Source organism: Ptychodera flava, chromosome 7, assembly GCF_041260155.1.
Source record: "Ptychodera flava strain L36383 chromosome 7, AS_Pfla_20210202, whole genome shotgun sequence".
NCBI lineage: Eukaryota > Metazoa > Hemichordata > Enteropneusta > Ptychoderidae > Ptychodera > Ptychodera flava.
In genome coordinates this window covers 19,623,983-19,640,218 of record NC_091934.1, presented here as the reverse complement: position 1 = coordinate 19,640,218, position 16,236 = coordinate 19,623,983, and the positions used below count along the sequence as shown (strand labels likewise).

General features: G+C 36.7%; 2 protein-coding genes across 2 annotated transcripts in view; both read right to left on the bottom strand.

Annotated features, from left to right (window-relative positions):
- LOC139136967 (uncharacterized) overlaps positions 1 to 16,236 on the bottom strand; it is a 412,563-nt gene that overhangs the window by 49,785 nt on the left and 346,542 nt on the right. The window lies entirely within an intron of this gene.
- On the bottom strand, positions 6,175 to 15,604 carry LOC139136368 (uncharacterized). Its single transcript, XM_070704092.1, has 10 exons — positions 15,576 to 15,604; positions 14,009 to 14,126; positions 13,125 to 13,289; positions 12,244 to 12,443; positions 11,562 to 11,711; positions 10,698 to 10,803; positions 10,219 to 10,271; positions 8,611 to 8,749; positions 7,076 to 7,175; positions 6,175 to 6,344 (listed from the first exon to the last, which is right to left on the bottom strand). The coding sequence occupies exons 1-10, from the start codon at positions 15,602 to 15,604 to the stop codon at positions 6,175 to 6,177; spliced, it is 1,230 nt and encodes a 409-aa protein (XP_070560193.1).

Here is a 16,236-nt window from a genome sequence, read left to right as displayed (position 1 = left end):
GTGTTACTCCTGGAGGCATATTGAAACAAGTACTTAGCTCGTCAACACAGGGTCAATACATGAATTTGTAAACTACACAGTTATTGTTTGCATTTTAACCCTTATCCAGACCAGTGTTCACTTAATTTGTCAACACTAATATCGCAGTCTGTCAATGTATGGGTTGAATTTACAAATTTGACACTGTGTGTTAACTAAGCATGGCTTAGGGAGTAGAAAAAGAAACTGCAGTTGACATAGAAGACAAAAATAGTGAAAAATCATTGAAAGTTACAGAGCCATACCAGCCCGTTACATCAAACTGCCTTTTTGTCACACCAATTAATCATTGTCTTTTCAAGTGATTGTAAGCACTTGTAAATCAACATGTACACAACATATTTTTAGTGAAAACATTTTAATAAATCCTTTAAATCAACTTGAACAACAAAGGCAGCATATTAAATGACACAACATACTACACTGTTTTGATAATTAATTACCTATATCTCAAATTACAATGCAATATTAATTTTACTTTAATTGCTGTAGTATAGGTACAGAATTACATGTCATTTGATAAATATTGGCAATAAGTGTCAGCAAGTCTACTGTTTAGTTGAAAGCACTAAATTTCCTGAAAATGAGATTTCTCAGTCTGTATATTCCCCGCTGAAATTTAAGATGGAGCATTTTCTGTTTTGGGCGCATTTAATTACTAGGTTTAGAGACAACTACTAACTACAAAATTACAAAGAGCTGGTTCAATGAGAGGCAGCTAGGTTATTAAGGTTGTCTGGAAGCACTAGGAGTAATTGTACAAACTTTTGATGTTGCAATAAACTCTCATGCAAATGTGTCATAAAGTGAAAATCAGGAAATTCAGTGTTCATGGTATTGTAACAAGTGTACGTTTCACGCATGCTTCACGACAGCTACACCACTAAAGTAGGACAGGTATGCTACATTGCTATTTCATCACTGTTACAGCGATGGTGGACAGTAATGTAGCAGTGAAGTAACCGCATCAATGTAACATGAATGTTTATTCTGACATGTAACACCAGTGTTATAGCTTGGCTGTAGCATGCCTATTCCAACACTGCTGTAACAGCGCTGTTGGAATAGGTCTGCAGCACCTATGTTCAACAGTGCTGTTACAGCGCTGTTGGAACTGGATTGTAGCACCCATGTTCTAACAGTGCTGCTACAGCACTGTTAGAACATGGGTGCTACATTACTGCTAAACCAGTTCTGCTACAGCCCTGTTGTCAACACTGTAATACTGCTGGTGTATGACCATATTAGGCATGTCACTTGATACTGACAGTTCAGTTTTTTATTTTGATGCTTGAACTGTTAAACTTAACTTACCGTGATTTGTGTTTACGATTTGTGAAAATCACTAATCAACTATGTTTATTCTCGGTATGTCAATGTACATGTGTGTAGTGTCAGTTTTGATAACGAACTAAATAAAAGAAAACACATTCACACACCATTCCCCTTTTTTCATCTTTTTATTACCAACAATAACAATCATCTATACCTCAGTAATTAAGCTGTATATGTTAAATCTGCATAACGTACAAACTATAAAGTCAATATATTCTTGGTGTCCCAGTTGTTGAATGATAATCAGGCAAGGTAAACAGACGGACGATTTTCATATGGTATGGGAAAAAATTGTCTTCATTAACTAAATGGCATGCACTAAATACAGAAATAAAATATAGCTGCAAAGCAGCAATGACTGAGGTTTCAAGACATCTTGGTGCACAGGGGTAATACGAGAAATAGACATGCACATAGATAATGAGTTACGAATATATTTGTGAATCAAGGTCAATAGTCATCCTTGTCTCCTGACATTTTGTCAAAAATACTTCTCCCTACTTATCCATCTTTATCAAAAGTCAGACCTGTAACTCTTTTGGATAGTTCAGAATTAGATATTAGCATAATTAATTAGGTACAGGAAGTGGCCTCATAAAGTCTTCCGTCACACAAATATGAAGGGTGTAGTACTTGTGCTTTAACAGAGTTATTGACATATATGGTACTTTAGGTCAAAGGTCATTGAGGTCACATGACACTTTGTCAAAAAAACTTGAACCCATAGTTATACCTGTTTACCGAACATCAGACCTCTGCTTCGTCAGCTAACCAATAATTAGATATGTGCATAACTAATTAGGTACAGGAATTTACTGGTCATGTGATATTTTGTCACAAAACTTTGTTCCCATATCTACGTCTGTATACCGAAAATGAGACCTCTAGCTCGATTGACAAGTCCTGAATTAGACATGTGTATATTTAAATGTGCGGGAAGATGCCAAGATCAAAGGTCAAGGCCATCCCCAAATTCAGGAGTCCATTTTGGTCCTCCACTGGTCTTTGTTCACTAGACACTAGTCCTCTTGAACTCTTACATAGGCCAGAATAAGCTATTACCATACCTTAGCTGAATAGGTATAGGGCAGGTCAAAGGTCATTGAAAAATAATAAAATTACTTTAAAAATCTTCTTCTCAAAATCTGCCTTGATCTTTGGCATGAAGAAACCTAGTCCTATGCTATACAAAACGTAGAACAGAATTTGATTGATTAATTTTAATGCAACTGAAGTTAATTTTCAAAATGGGCACCAGGTCACGTGACCCATTGTTCTGGTCATGTGATCAAAGGATTACTTGGGTGGAGTTTTACCTTTGTGCCAAATTTGAAATTTGTTAGGGGCAATGGTGTTTGTGAGGCAGTTGCATTTATAAGGCTGAAGAAGAATAATAATAAAAAAACAGAACGATTACCAGGGGGTTTCGGACCATTGTCTCAAAACCCTTATTAAAAAGTTAGCGTATTTTTAGTCATCATACATATCATGCATTGATTTTAGAACAGTGATTCTAACTAGAATGTTGACATTCTACAAATATAAGATAATTTTTCTCAACATGTGACAGTAGAAATCTTGAAGAACAACCTGCATTTTGACGTATGTAAACTATAAAGAGAAAAATTGCCTTTTTTTGAAAATAAGATGGTGAACACAATGACTCTTGCATTGGCACTAGTATTGGATTTCATTATGTGCAGACTTGGTTGACAAACTAATATTAATTGACAACTTGTAAACAGTTTTTGTAGTATATTCACCCTATATACATTAACAAGTGTTGAATGATGGAAGCCACCAGGATGAGACACTATCTCAAGTATCCAATAGCAACCAATGACGTGTAGTTTACTTATGAGATTATGTTAATAAAGTGAAATTGTAGTTAATGGCTACACTGTGTTAGTCGTGTGTCTTTTGCTTTTGCTCTAATCAAAAGTGCACTAAAACATAACACGACGAGGATGCTCTTATGATCCACAAGTGTGTGAAAGAAGACACCCCGCACAGCCTGAGTGAAGTTGAACTCCGAGTAACTAAGTCCTGTGAAGTTTCAACTGGAAGACGGAAAAAGTTGCCTTGAGTCGAACTTGAGCCACACCCTGTTGAACAAAGTCAGTAAAGTTACTTGGTAGCCTTTAAGGGTGATACGGAACAAAACGCCGTTGTCATCAATCAAACATCAACACATGGTCGAAGTATTTCTCCTGCTCCCCCACCAGCCCAAATGGCAAGACCATCTTCAGAACGCTGGGGACGCATAGATGCATTTGATGACAGTTTAGAAACATGGTCAGCTTATGCAAGGAGGCTCACCCACTATTTCAATGCCAATCAGGTACCAGAAGACAGGAAAGTTACATGCCTATTATCGTTATTGGGACCAATGGTGTATGGTACATTAGAAAATTTGATATTTCCAGCATTGCCAACATCCAAGCAATTCGAGGAAATTGTTGAGATTCTTGAAAATCACTATGAACAGAAGCCATTGTTGGTGCATGAAAGATTCACATTTTGGTATAGAAATCAAAAAGAAAGCGAATCCATTAAAGGCATACGCATGTGAACTGCGGAGACTATCAAAAACCTGCAAGTTTGGTACATTTTTGGACCAAGCCCTCCGTGATAAGTTGGTTTGCGGTCTACGTACATTCTCTATTCAGAGAGATTACACCCTCTATTTCAATGCCAATCAGTACCAGAAGACAGGAAAGTTACATGCCTATTATCGTTATTGGGACCAACAGTGTATGGTACATTAGAAAATTTGATATTTCCAGCATTGCCAACATCCAAGCAATTCGAGGAAATTGTTGAGATTCTTGAAAATCACTATGAACAGAAGCCATTGCTGGTGCATGAAAGATTAACATTTTGGTATAGATATCAAAAAGAAAGCGAATCCATTAAAGGCATACGCATGTGAACTGCGGAGACTATCAAAAACCTGCAAGTTTGGTACATTTTTGGACCAAGCCCTCCGTGATAAGTTGGTTTGCGGTCTACGTACATTCTGTATTCAGAAGAGATTACTGCAGGAAGATGACACATTTTCGAGAAGGCTATGCAAATTGCCATCTCCATGGAGTCAGCTGATAAGAAGCAGCCTGAGTTGAAGAGCCGCATGCAAGACCTCAAAGTCAATAAGGTCAGTAATCCCCAAGGGAAGACAAAGCCTTGCTATCGGTGCGATAAGAAAGGCCATAAGCCAGCTGACTGCAGATTCAAAGATGCTGAGTGTCACAACTGTAAGAAAACTGGACACATTCAAAGTGCTTGCCGTTCTAAACAAGGGAAGGGAGAAAGCAAAAAGAAATTCCAGAAAAGCAAAAGCAAGAAGTTGTGAATTGCATGCTTTAGAAGAAGACAGTAGTGACAGCGACTTTGTTTCAAGCCTCACAAGTGTTAAGAATTTAAACAAACAAGGCAGTCAACCTGCAAGAGTAACACCATGAGAAAATGGAAAACTCATTAACATGGAAATAGACACCGGATCCCCAATCTCTCTCGTGTCAAAAGATGACTATGACAAGTATTTCAAGGGAGCAAAGCTGAAAGATGCCGAGGTAAACAGAAGAGCCATTACAGGGCACAACCTAGGCATTATGGGTATCTGGATGTCATGGTTGAATATGAAGACCAGAAGTCTAAATTAGAGCTGTATGTCTGCAAGACAAAAAGCAAGCCTCTGATGGGAAGAAACTGGTTATGCAAAATACAGATAATTTGGAAGAAAATTTAAGAAATCAACCGCCAAGCAGTGAAAGCAGTTAACGTTGAAAAGAAGACAACAAAGACAACAACTGGTGAAAAGCTGAAAACAATATTAGACGAATACCCAAAAGTTTTCAAAGACGGAGCTATGACAGGAATCAAGGCAAAGCTACTGATAGAGAAGGATGCAGTGCCCAAATTCCAGAAAGCCAGCCAAGTTCCATACTTTCTACGTCCGAAAGTGGAAAAAGAGTGGGACCGACTTGAAAGTGAAGGTATTTTGTCAAAAGTAAGACACAGTGATTGGGCAACGCCGATTGTACCAGTCCCCAAGAAATCAGGTGCAGTACATATATGTGGAGATTTTGAGACAACAGTCAACCCAGTATTGAAGGTAGATCAGTACCCACTACCACGTATTGAAGATATCTTTGCATACCTAGCAGACGGAAAGAAATTCACACGCATCGACTTGCGTCAAGCTTATCATCAGATGGAGATGGATGAAGACTCTATGAAGTATCTCACCATCAATACACACAAAGGGCTATACCTATACAACAGATTAGTGTTTGGTATCGCCTCAGCACCTGCAATATGGCAGCGATCCATGGATCAAGTGGTGCAAGGAGCTACTCGCACGAAATGCATCATTGATGACATGATCATAACAGGCGAAAATGACGACGAGCATTTAGCCAATATTGAAGAAGTATTGAAACGTCTTCAAGGGCATAACCTACAGGTTCAAGTGTTGTGTCCTTGAGCAAGGCACTTTATTCCTCATTGCTTCTCCCCACCCAGGAGTGATGGGTACCTGGTAGGACAGTGGTTGTAATGTGTGCGTTTAGCTCTGCTGCGCTTATTGGCTGCACATGTGAGCTGTTGTTTGCCGGCTCCAAGGGGATTGAGTGGTATCATATTAGGTCAAGTGACCAGGGGTAATAATAATTGTAAAGCGCCTTGAGCACATGTACTTGTGGATATGTGCGCTATATAAGAACCCATTATTATTATTATTATTATTATTAAGTCAATTTGGAGAAATGTGAATTCTTCAAAGATGAAACCACGTTCTGCTCACATGTCATCGACCAACATGGGCTCCACGAGACGAAAGAGAAGGTCAAAGCCATGACCGATGCACCCGAACCGAAGGAAGTCAGTCAAGTTCGCTCGTTCTTGGATTGATAAATTATTATCATCGATTTCTACCAAACCTAGCAATGGTATTGCATCCATTGAACTGACTGTTGGAGAAAAGTAGAAGGTTCAAGTGGAATGTGATAAAGCTTTTAAGAAAGCCAAGAACTCATCACATCAGAGAAAGTGCTAGCGCATTATGATCCTAACCTGCCGATCAAAATTGCATGTGAGGCTTCACCATATGGATTAGGAGCAGTGGTCTCCCACACATGGAAGATGGGCAAGAAAGACCAATATCCTATGCATCAAGATCGCTAACAAAGGCAGAGAAGAATTATTCGCAGATAGAGAAAGAAGCGCTCGCAATAGTATGGGGAGTGGAGAAATTTCACACCTACCTGTATGGCGAAAATTCACACTACTGACAGACCATCAACCGCTGGTATCGATATTCCACCCAGAAAAAGGAATTCCAGAAACAACTGCAGCAAGATTGCAACGATACGCAATATATCTTGCCGTTTTGATTATGATATTCAATACAGAATACCAAGAAACACTGCAACGCAGATGGTTTATCGAGATTACCCTTACACACCAATTTTGAAGAGAAGGAAGACGTGATCGAAGTGCTACACACCTCGCAATTTGAGTCTCCCTGTTACAAGCGCTCGTGTTCGAAAAGAGACGTACCGAGATCCTGTTCTAGTCAGCGTATACAAAGCTACTATGAATGGATGGTCTCACAAGGATCAGAATCTAACTCCGTTCTATAAGCGTAGAAGAGAGTTAACTGTATTTAATGGATATCTAATAACAGATGCATCTGAAACACCTATAACTTCGGTGCCAGTATTGAATACAGCACCAGCCAACATATCATCAGGAAGTGCTACCGTGAATAAGGATCCAGCAACCAATTGTGTCACCACCACCTAAAACAATGGAAGAAGATATCCTGTATGGAATAGAAAAGCTCCAGATAGATTAGATTTGTAGTTTCCAAAACAAAGGTGAGTGTACTGTGACAGGGGCAGAATAATCCCTCACAATCACAGAGGCAGCGAGTAGTCTACCTCAAAGCCTCATATTTCGGCATAGTAGATTGCATTTTATTTTAGTTAGCATATAGTTAGGAATTAACTGAACTCATATGAACTCTACGTCATGAACTCTGAACTCTGACAGGACATATAAAATTAGCGGGGAGGAATGTAGTATATTCACTCTATTAACAAGTGTTGAATGATGGAAGCCACTAGGATGAGACACTATCTCAAGTATCCAATAGCAACCAATGACGTGTAGTTTACTTATGAGATTATGTTAATAAAGTAGAATTGTAGTTAATGGCTACACTGTGTGAGTCGTGTGTCTTTTGCTCTAATCAAAAGTGCACTAAAACACAACAGAGTTGGAATGGGGGTTTCAATCAGTACATTTTAAGTACCGGTATGTTAATCTTTCAAATTTTTGAACTATAAATGAAAAATCTATTTATCCTGTAGTAATGGTATTGTTCCTCATGTACATATTTCTCCTGCCCATTGATCTTCTTCATCCTACATGTAGTGTATTCACAACAATGAATAAAGGAATGAAGACAGTTGATATTGCAGGATTCAAATGATTCAAGATGCTCTGTGAGCTTGAAAACTTCACAGTTGAACTTGTCAAATCTTCTGGTTGACACGGCTGCAATTTCTGCACGATACAGATGTCCTGTGTAAATGTTTTGATGCATTTGACAAGCTTCCCATATGACTACGAGAGAGAGAGAGAGAGAGAGAGAGAGAGAGAGAGAGAATGAGAGAGAGAGAGAGAGAGAGAGTTGAATATTAGTCTTTCAAAGCTTTCAAGTTCACAGGAATTCACTTTTAAGATACTTTGGCTCTATAATCAAAAACTTTATGGTGACTCCCATATTTACTCATTCGTAATATGGAATAATCTTGTCGTCAAGCAACATATTGTGATTTAATTTTTAAAGGTGTGAGATCTGCCTTAAATTATACTCTGTGTAATCTTGATACCACAAATATCACTAAAGCTTGACACAGCCTTACTGATCATTTCTCAGTCCTTTTTGTGTCTGTTTTTAGTTGGTTCACTGTATCAACTTTTCCAAAAGGTAACTTGAAATTCATCTGTAGTAACTGATTTCTGTAAATTTTACTGCTATTTCTAACAAGTCAATAAAAGCAAAATACAATTAGCCAGCCAAAGGGTGCTTCTCAATTGTGATACTAGTGATTATTAATCTCCAAAATTATATTCAACTTGTGTATCATACATGGTGGAAACTTTTGGTACATGTACTGTGTACATGGATGTGATGTGATTAATCATTGTTTATTGAAGTTATTTTACCTCTCCAATGGGTGTTGTATAGCTCAGAAATGCTCCTATGTTCACAATTCCATTTTCTGCTTGGACAGCTTTAAACTCTCTGGGACTGACATCTATTTCTGCAAACTCTCTAGGTCTGACGTCTACTTCTGCTATCAATCTACAGTTAGCAAAGCAACATCAAAACTGTTTAATCAGGAAACCATATACTTTAACAGTATGCTACTATACATTAAATTCAGAAAAAGTTCTGGACATATCATTATACTAGTCTTTCTATGCCATGGTATCTCAGTGTTCTCCCTGAATAAGGTAACAGGGGCGTGGCGCCCTCTTGTAAATTCCGAGCGCCCCCTTGCCAGAAATGAAACAGATTTATTTTTTTTGAAAAATAAAACAATAAAATGTACGGGAAAAAAAAGTTGACAGTGATTTACAAGCAAAATTTGAGCGTGAGCATCGATCCTGCAGACTGCAAACGTAATTCTCATCGATCTTGCAAATCTCGCGAGTTTGTGATGTCATCCGAGATCATAAGCCCATGTGCAACTCATCGAAGGCAGCCATATTTGCATGGCTCAGTCCGTAACGTACGTTAGCCACGGTCCTATAGGGACCGTGCATTAGGTAACCGACTTAGCTGAGTAAACATGGCAAGGAGCTTGAGGGTAACCAAGGACAGCAGAGTACGCTGAAGTTTTTATAGGAGGTTAGAATTTCGTTTGTGTATTCATTCCCAAAGCAAAACAACCTAATTTTAGGCTTGGTCGGACGTGTATCAGGATGAGAACACGTGAGTGTTATGGTGCTAATTTTGACATCGATGAATAAATGTATGTCTCTAGACTCGCTGTTTTCGTTTCAAAAATGTAATCTTCATTGAAATCCGTGAACTGTAATAAAAGTTATGGAACACTGTTTCCGATCTCTTTTACTTTGTGTTTTTTATACGAAAAAAATCTGAAACAATGCTCCCCAAGCTGAGTTTATGGTCACCGTGATCATTTTGACATCGATGAATAAATGTATGTCTCTCGCTATGTTTTCGTTTTCAAAAAATGTAATCTTCATAATTGAAATCAGCGAACTGTAATAAAAGTTATGAAACACTGTCTCAGATCTCCTTTCCTTTGAATTTTTTATACGAAAAAAATCTGAAAAAATACTCCCAAAGTGCCACCAAATAACACCATTTTAATCTCTGTTTTTCAAAAGCTCCAACGGCAGGAGGGGGGACACCCCCCTCCTGACCTCCCCCCGCGACCGCTTGCGCGGTCGCTTGTGGTGCTTCGCACCACGTCTTCGCCCTCTTCTAAAAAATTCCTGGGGAGAACACTGTATCTAATCTAATATTATATTTGAGGGTAAATATACTGCATGTATTTCCTCTCTTATATAACACCTCTGCCTTTAAAGACCCATTTTTTGGTGCAGTACGCATTCAGTCTTTAACTTAACAAAACAGCCTTTGCCTAACAACATGTACTTGCTTGAATCACATTGTTTTTTGATGAGTAAGTGTTCCATAACAAACATCATTTAAAGATATTGAATATTGGTGATATGGAGAACATTATAGTTTACAGTCTTAGAGCAGTGTACTGTTTAAAGAAGGCTTAAACGCGTTACCTATCAATGACAGTTTCCTCTTCCATGGACTCATCACGTCTGACACCTTCAAACTATCAAAATATAACACTATTACCATAAAGTAATCACTAAAACAAGGTGTATAACAAATGATAGGAAATGCATTCTTGTTTTACGTCACTATTTGTACCTTGGCTGTTCTTACTGTAGATACTTTGTCAACATTCCTTCTACAGGGTAAGATATTTCAGCTTTGAAGCACTGCCTAGATATTATTTAATCAATCATCTCGCAACACAGATTTTTCTTGCTGAAACTGTTTTTATGAATGAGAAATCTCACTTTCCTTGATCAGAAACATTTCTACCTTTAACATAGACACTTCATGTCACTGGACTCCATGTTGGTATTGTATTGTTTGTCATCCAAGTGCTATGTATCACTGTGTAGATAGTGTCTATTATTTGTTTACTATAAAGTAGTCTTCTATAGTGATTAAAATAAAGATAAGAATTTACCTTTCTTAGTTCACCTTTTACATGACATCTAGTTCTTTGATTCCCATACATGAATTTCTGGACTTCTAGTCTTCTATTCATTTTTCTGACAGAATTTCCACAGCATCTGAGTTATGAATGTGAAAAGATAGCAAAATTGAATAAAATTGTCTATAAATAGTTCCTAATGTTTCTCTTTATGAAGAATATGGTGTCATTATTGCCAAAATGCATGATTGCATGGAGTCACTGGGGCAATTTATCATGTCAGTAATGCTTTGCGCTAATGTTCAAGTGCACACTTTCCGGTATTTTCATAATAACATTATTGGTACATATTTTACATTTTCATGTACATGTAATGGCTTTGTATCTGAGTCCTCAGATGATAATTTCGATGTACTACAACAGAAAGTTTGATGGCATGACCATGTGTTGAAATTGGTAGTAAGCAGCAGTCTGTAGCTCAGACAAAATTTTGCAATTTAATAGAGGATTATATGATTTTACCAAGCTGATTATCTGCAGATAAATTTTATTCCAAAAATATCCCTCGTCAAAATTTGTTAGATATTATCTTTATTTTGAATTGATATCAAATAACATAAAATGTTTTCACTGCAGAAAATACATGACATGAGCTATTTCATCAAACCATCAACCCCATCTCCAATATATAGGAGAGTCATCCAATTTACTAAATACAAACCTTTAATGGGTGTTTTGTATCTACAAGGTGCTCATAAAGTCTTGCATTTTTTGTTCAGGTCAATATCAATTTGTATTGAGTTTAGGTATATGATGATGAATAATGTTTGTATGTATTATTTTAACTTAGTGACTCATCATGTTTACTCTCTAGGGAGGTAATTAAGTTCTTTATACCTGTAATCATCATCAGTCTTCCAAAATCCACCCTGGAGTATAAACCGAATCTGCTTGAGTCTACCAAAATTTATAGCCAGATCTCTAGACGGATTGTGGTGGTTGGTAAACAAATACTGGACCCTGACCAGGCCCATTAATGATTCACATCTGAGAAGGAACAAAGTTATATAACCAATATCAGAAACACTTATTCTCATCAGTTTTCATTATGTATTTTCTCTCTTTTATCAGTGTACTGATAAATTCAGAATCTTCAATTATAGTATTTTCACAATAAGCACTATATATATGCAATGCACTAAAGTATTTTGCTCTAACAATCATGTAGCAAACCAGATATTACAAAATGACTTTGATAATACAGCTCTTAAAGGCCTGTATTGGCACCAGATTGTCTCATCAGAAAATTTACCCACATGATATTACAACTTCACTTGAAAACAAGAGGTTATCACACCTAAATAATCCTATTACAAAGTAGAACAAAGGTGATCCCTGGGCCTTTTTAAGGTAACTGAGCAGCATCATTGTGTACGCTGAATTGCACAATTTAATCATGTAAAAGATAACACAATTCAAATGCAATATTTAGAAAAAATATTGCACCATTGCTTTATCTAGTAGGATACTGACAACAAGATCTTGTGAACAATGTGTGTTTCTGATGAACATTATGTACCTTTCAGTGTCAGTGCAGTCACATGGACCATCATCTGTAATGTCATCTATCAAGTGAAGCAGCATGTGTATCTTTGGCTTCTTCAGAGATGATGGAAAAATCTTCTTAATTTCACTTATCAGGTTATTAATCAATCCTTTCATTTGTAGAGTACGCAGTTCATCTGACTCTATGTTTGACTGGTGCACAAGTACAAAAACCTGAAAAGTGAAAGGAAAGTGAAGACCTATGTAGATGATTTTAAAACTTTGTCTATTGCTTCCTTTTTGTCTGAAGATGTAATTATCAAATACACTTTCCTAATTCTTAGCTTTTGAAAAGCTATGAATTAAGACAGCTTGCAGTATATTGGCCATCGGATCAGTCCAGGATTATCTAGTAAATAGTTTTTCTGATGATTTTCACAGCTAGCCATCACCAAATACATGGGTAACTTTATAAGAAATGTAACCTGGCATTGTCAAAAGGCACAATAGAATATAGAATAGAAAGGAACTAAAGCTACGATTATAAAAATATAGCCTACATACTTTTTAGCGTTTAATAATAACACTTAGAATCAAAGTGAGACTTGAGTGGACACCATGACCAATTGGTATGTATTAGGGAGACGGTGAAGTGGCAAAGAAAATCCAATCCAATTAAACATCCGCATAAAATCATCATGTTTGCTTGAGTAAATTTGAGAAATGCCTAATTACGGACACAATTATACACAGATATTGTGGTGACATTGAAAACCTTTGGTGATTTGCACCATGGTGTCCAAATATCAAATAATATAATTATTATCTCTTACAGATGACACATAGCCATCTTACACATCACAACCCATCTAATCTCTCCAATAATTAGTTAATGGGATCAATCTTATAACCTACCTCGCTAATGAGGTGCCACAATTGTAGATGCCCAGGTGGTACGTTTGAAGCAAGTATGAATGGTGCCACTTGAGCCCATAGCTTGAAATCTCTTCCTACATATGACTGGTGTTTGTATACAAAAGATGGAGATAATGTTCTTTTGAATGCTGTCCAATCAAAAGCCTATTGTAAAAAATGGTAAGACAACGTTAGTAAATACATATTCTGAGTGTATGTATACTAAAATGTCTACTTAGTTATTGATCTACCAATGAGATATCACTTTCTTATGTGGTGAAGTATCTTAAACAGATCATACAGGACTGTGAGTACATGTAGGATTACTGATGATAACTTGGCATGAGTTTTCATGTACAAGATAGTTTATCAGAAAGTAAACACTATCTGCTACAAATTATTTTTTCTGAGTATAAAAACTCCATTCTCCACTGAACATGATTACATTCCGTGGCCAGAAAAACCATATTAAATCCCCAGTATCTTGGCTGTAGAGTAACATCATTGAGTTGACATCACAGATGTCACATCCATGGTGACATGTACGTTACGAGGTGAACTTTAACTGTATATGATACTGAAGTGCAAATAAATAATATAGATATTATGTGACAAAAAGCAGAACTCAAAGAGTTGTTCATGTCTACTGAATCTTTGAATACTGTAGAAGTATATAACCATTCCGAATTTCAACAATTAATTTTCACTTCCTTTTGACTCAAGAAGCAGCTAGTAGCTAGACTTTATATAGATTTACAATAATTAGGCATTTATAGTAAAGTTCCTGTTTAACATGGTCTCTGATTGACTAGCACAGTTTTATGGTATGAAAAACTACAGATAAACCCAATCTTGAAACTCAAAATAATACTAAAATTTCTCACCTTTAATTTGTGTTCTATTTCCACTTTGTCAGTAGCTCCAATCATCTCAAATATTAAGTGGGTAAATATTTTCACTATTCCCAATTCAATATTATGAAGTCTCTCAACAGCAAGAGATCTAAAATGTATAATAAGAATCATAAAGATTTCCAATATATCAATCATATAATCAGCCATATTCACTCTTTAAAAACCGTTAAAATGAATGTAAGACTATAATATTTAATTTACTGCCATGGTATGGAGTTTTGAATAAAGATGTACTGTGGCAGAATTGTTGGAGCCTGTGAGTGCTTTTACACCCAAGGTTCACAAATTCCACATCAGGGCCATAAAGTTTTTTTATAATAATATACCATAAGGAATGATATTATTTAAAAACACTTATAGATTTGGAGGTGGGAATATATGCAATACCAGACAATTATGTCAAATTTTGTAATTTTTTGGTATAGTGATGGCCACATCCCGTTGCGTATTAATATACATAATGACCTCATTGTTTACACGTAGAACTTGTAAAGCATGGATAATGCCTGTATCCTCGGAAGAGAGGAGACGTTTGAATCTCAAGATGACAAGCTTAACATTTTTTTCATTAACAGTCTGCAAGAAATACATTATAAGATCTTGGCTATGCTACCAAACTCAAGAGGATGTCCTATTGTCCCTCCCGGCAAAGTCCGCATAGTTAAATGTACTTCATGCAGATATTTAACAAATAGGTGTATTAAATGTAAAGAATGTATATTTTGTGCATGAATATATAACGAAAAGCATGCAGAATTCTTGACTGCTGGCAATAGATGGCACAGACTTTGTTTACTAATAGCCGCGAAATGTTTGCTGATAGTAATGCGTGTGGTAACCAGAATGAAGCTAGCTCTGAAATGCATACGATTGCCCATATTGGATGCAGTTAACCTGACTACTTCTTTTGAATCTCTCAAAGGTTGTTGTGGTAATACTTTCTGAATACCAAAGTAAGTATGGGATTCAACACCCTCATCAAAATATGAGCTCCGGGCCAGGGGGTTGATATGTAGAAAAAATGCACGAATGTGAGGGCACTCAATTGTAAATAAAGCGTGTGGAGGGGTCGCAGTCAGAAAAAATGGAAAAACTTAGCTCAGTTGTTGAACCAATCATTTTGAGATTGGGGATTTGGCCGAGCAATTTTGTCTGTGGCTTCTCCGCTAGGTGACTTGGTGCCATACGTTGTGAGTTCGAACCCGTTTGAAACCACCGTACTTTTAACAGGCACGTGAATCAAGGTATATGAAAAGACCAGATGCCTAACTTTATAAGTCTCTATATCTCTTTCAATGTTCCCATCTTTCTAGGAAAACAGTCAGATGCTGTTTAGTTTACAGCAATTATCATACTTTCCTTCCACGACATTGTGAATAGAAGCATATAGAGATTTATCTTCCTCCAATGTTAGACAATGATCAAAACTCATCAGTGTTTTCCTAGGAAGATAGGAACATTTAGGGATTGATTTCCAGTCCAATCTTGTGTTTGCAATAATCTTGTTTGATGTATTATATGAGTTAATATAACTTACCTGCCATTATCAAATGACTCTAATTCCATTAATGGGTTATTAGTGACGTTGATACCGTATTTGGTTTTCAGTTTCTGTTTAATCTGGTTATGAATAAAATTTTAACAACTGTAATTTTAATGGGCATAACTATGGGAACTGGTCAGCAAATAAACAGTAAACTTGGCATTGCAAATATACATCACATTATGGTCATCTGTAGGAATACAGTATGTATACCAAATACCAAAGCTTTCAGACGAGTATTTTTTGAGAAATTCATTTTTTGACCAAAATTCATCATACTTTCAATATATCACATTTAGTTTATAAATAGAAACCTGCATGTAAAATTTCAAAGCAATTGGACTTGCAGTTTCAGAATAGAAGGCAATTGTTAACAGATGACGGATCAACGACGAATGACGACGAAAAGTCAGCCTATTTGATAAACTTGATGTCAGACGGAGCTAAAAACTAACCTGTCATTGCCTGCTGATTTTATTTCTGCAATCATTTTTTTGGTGGAATCTTTGGTTCGAGGGGATGCAATTTCACATGGCTCATTTCTAGAGACCTGTAATAGATGAATGTTATTTCTAGATGAATCAATTAGAAATGGTTGTACAACAATATTGAAATACTTGTGGGAGATCATCTTTTGTTATTCAATGCAAAACTG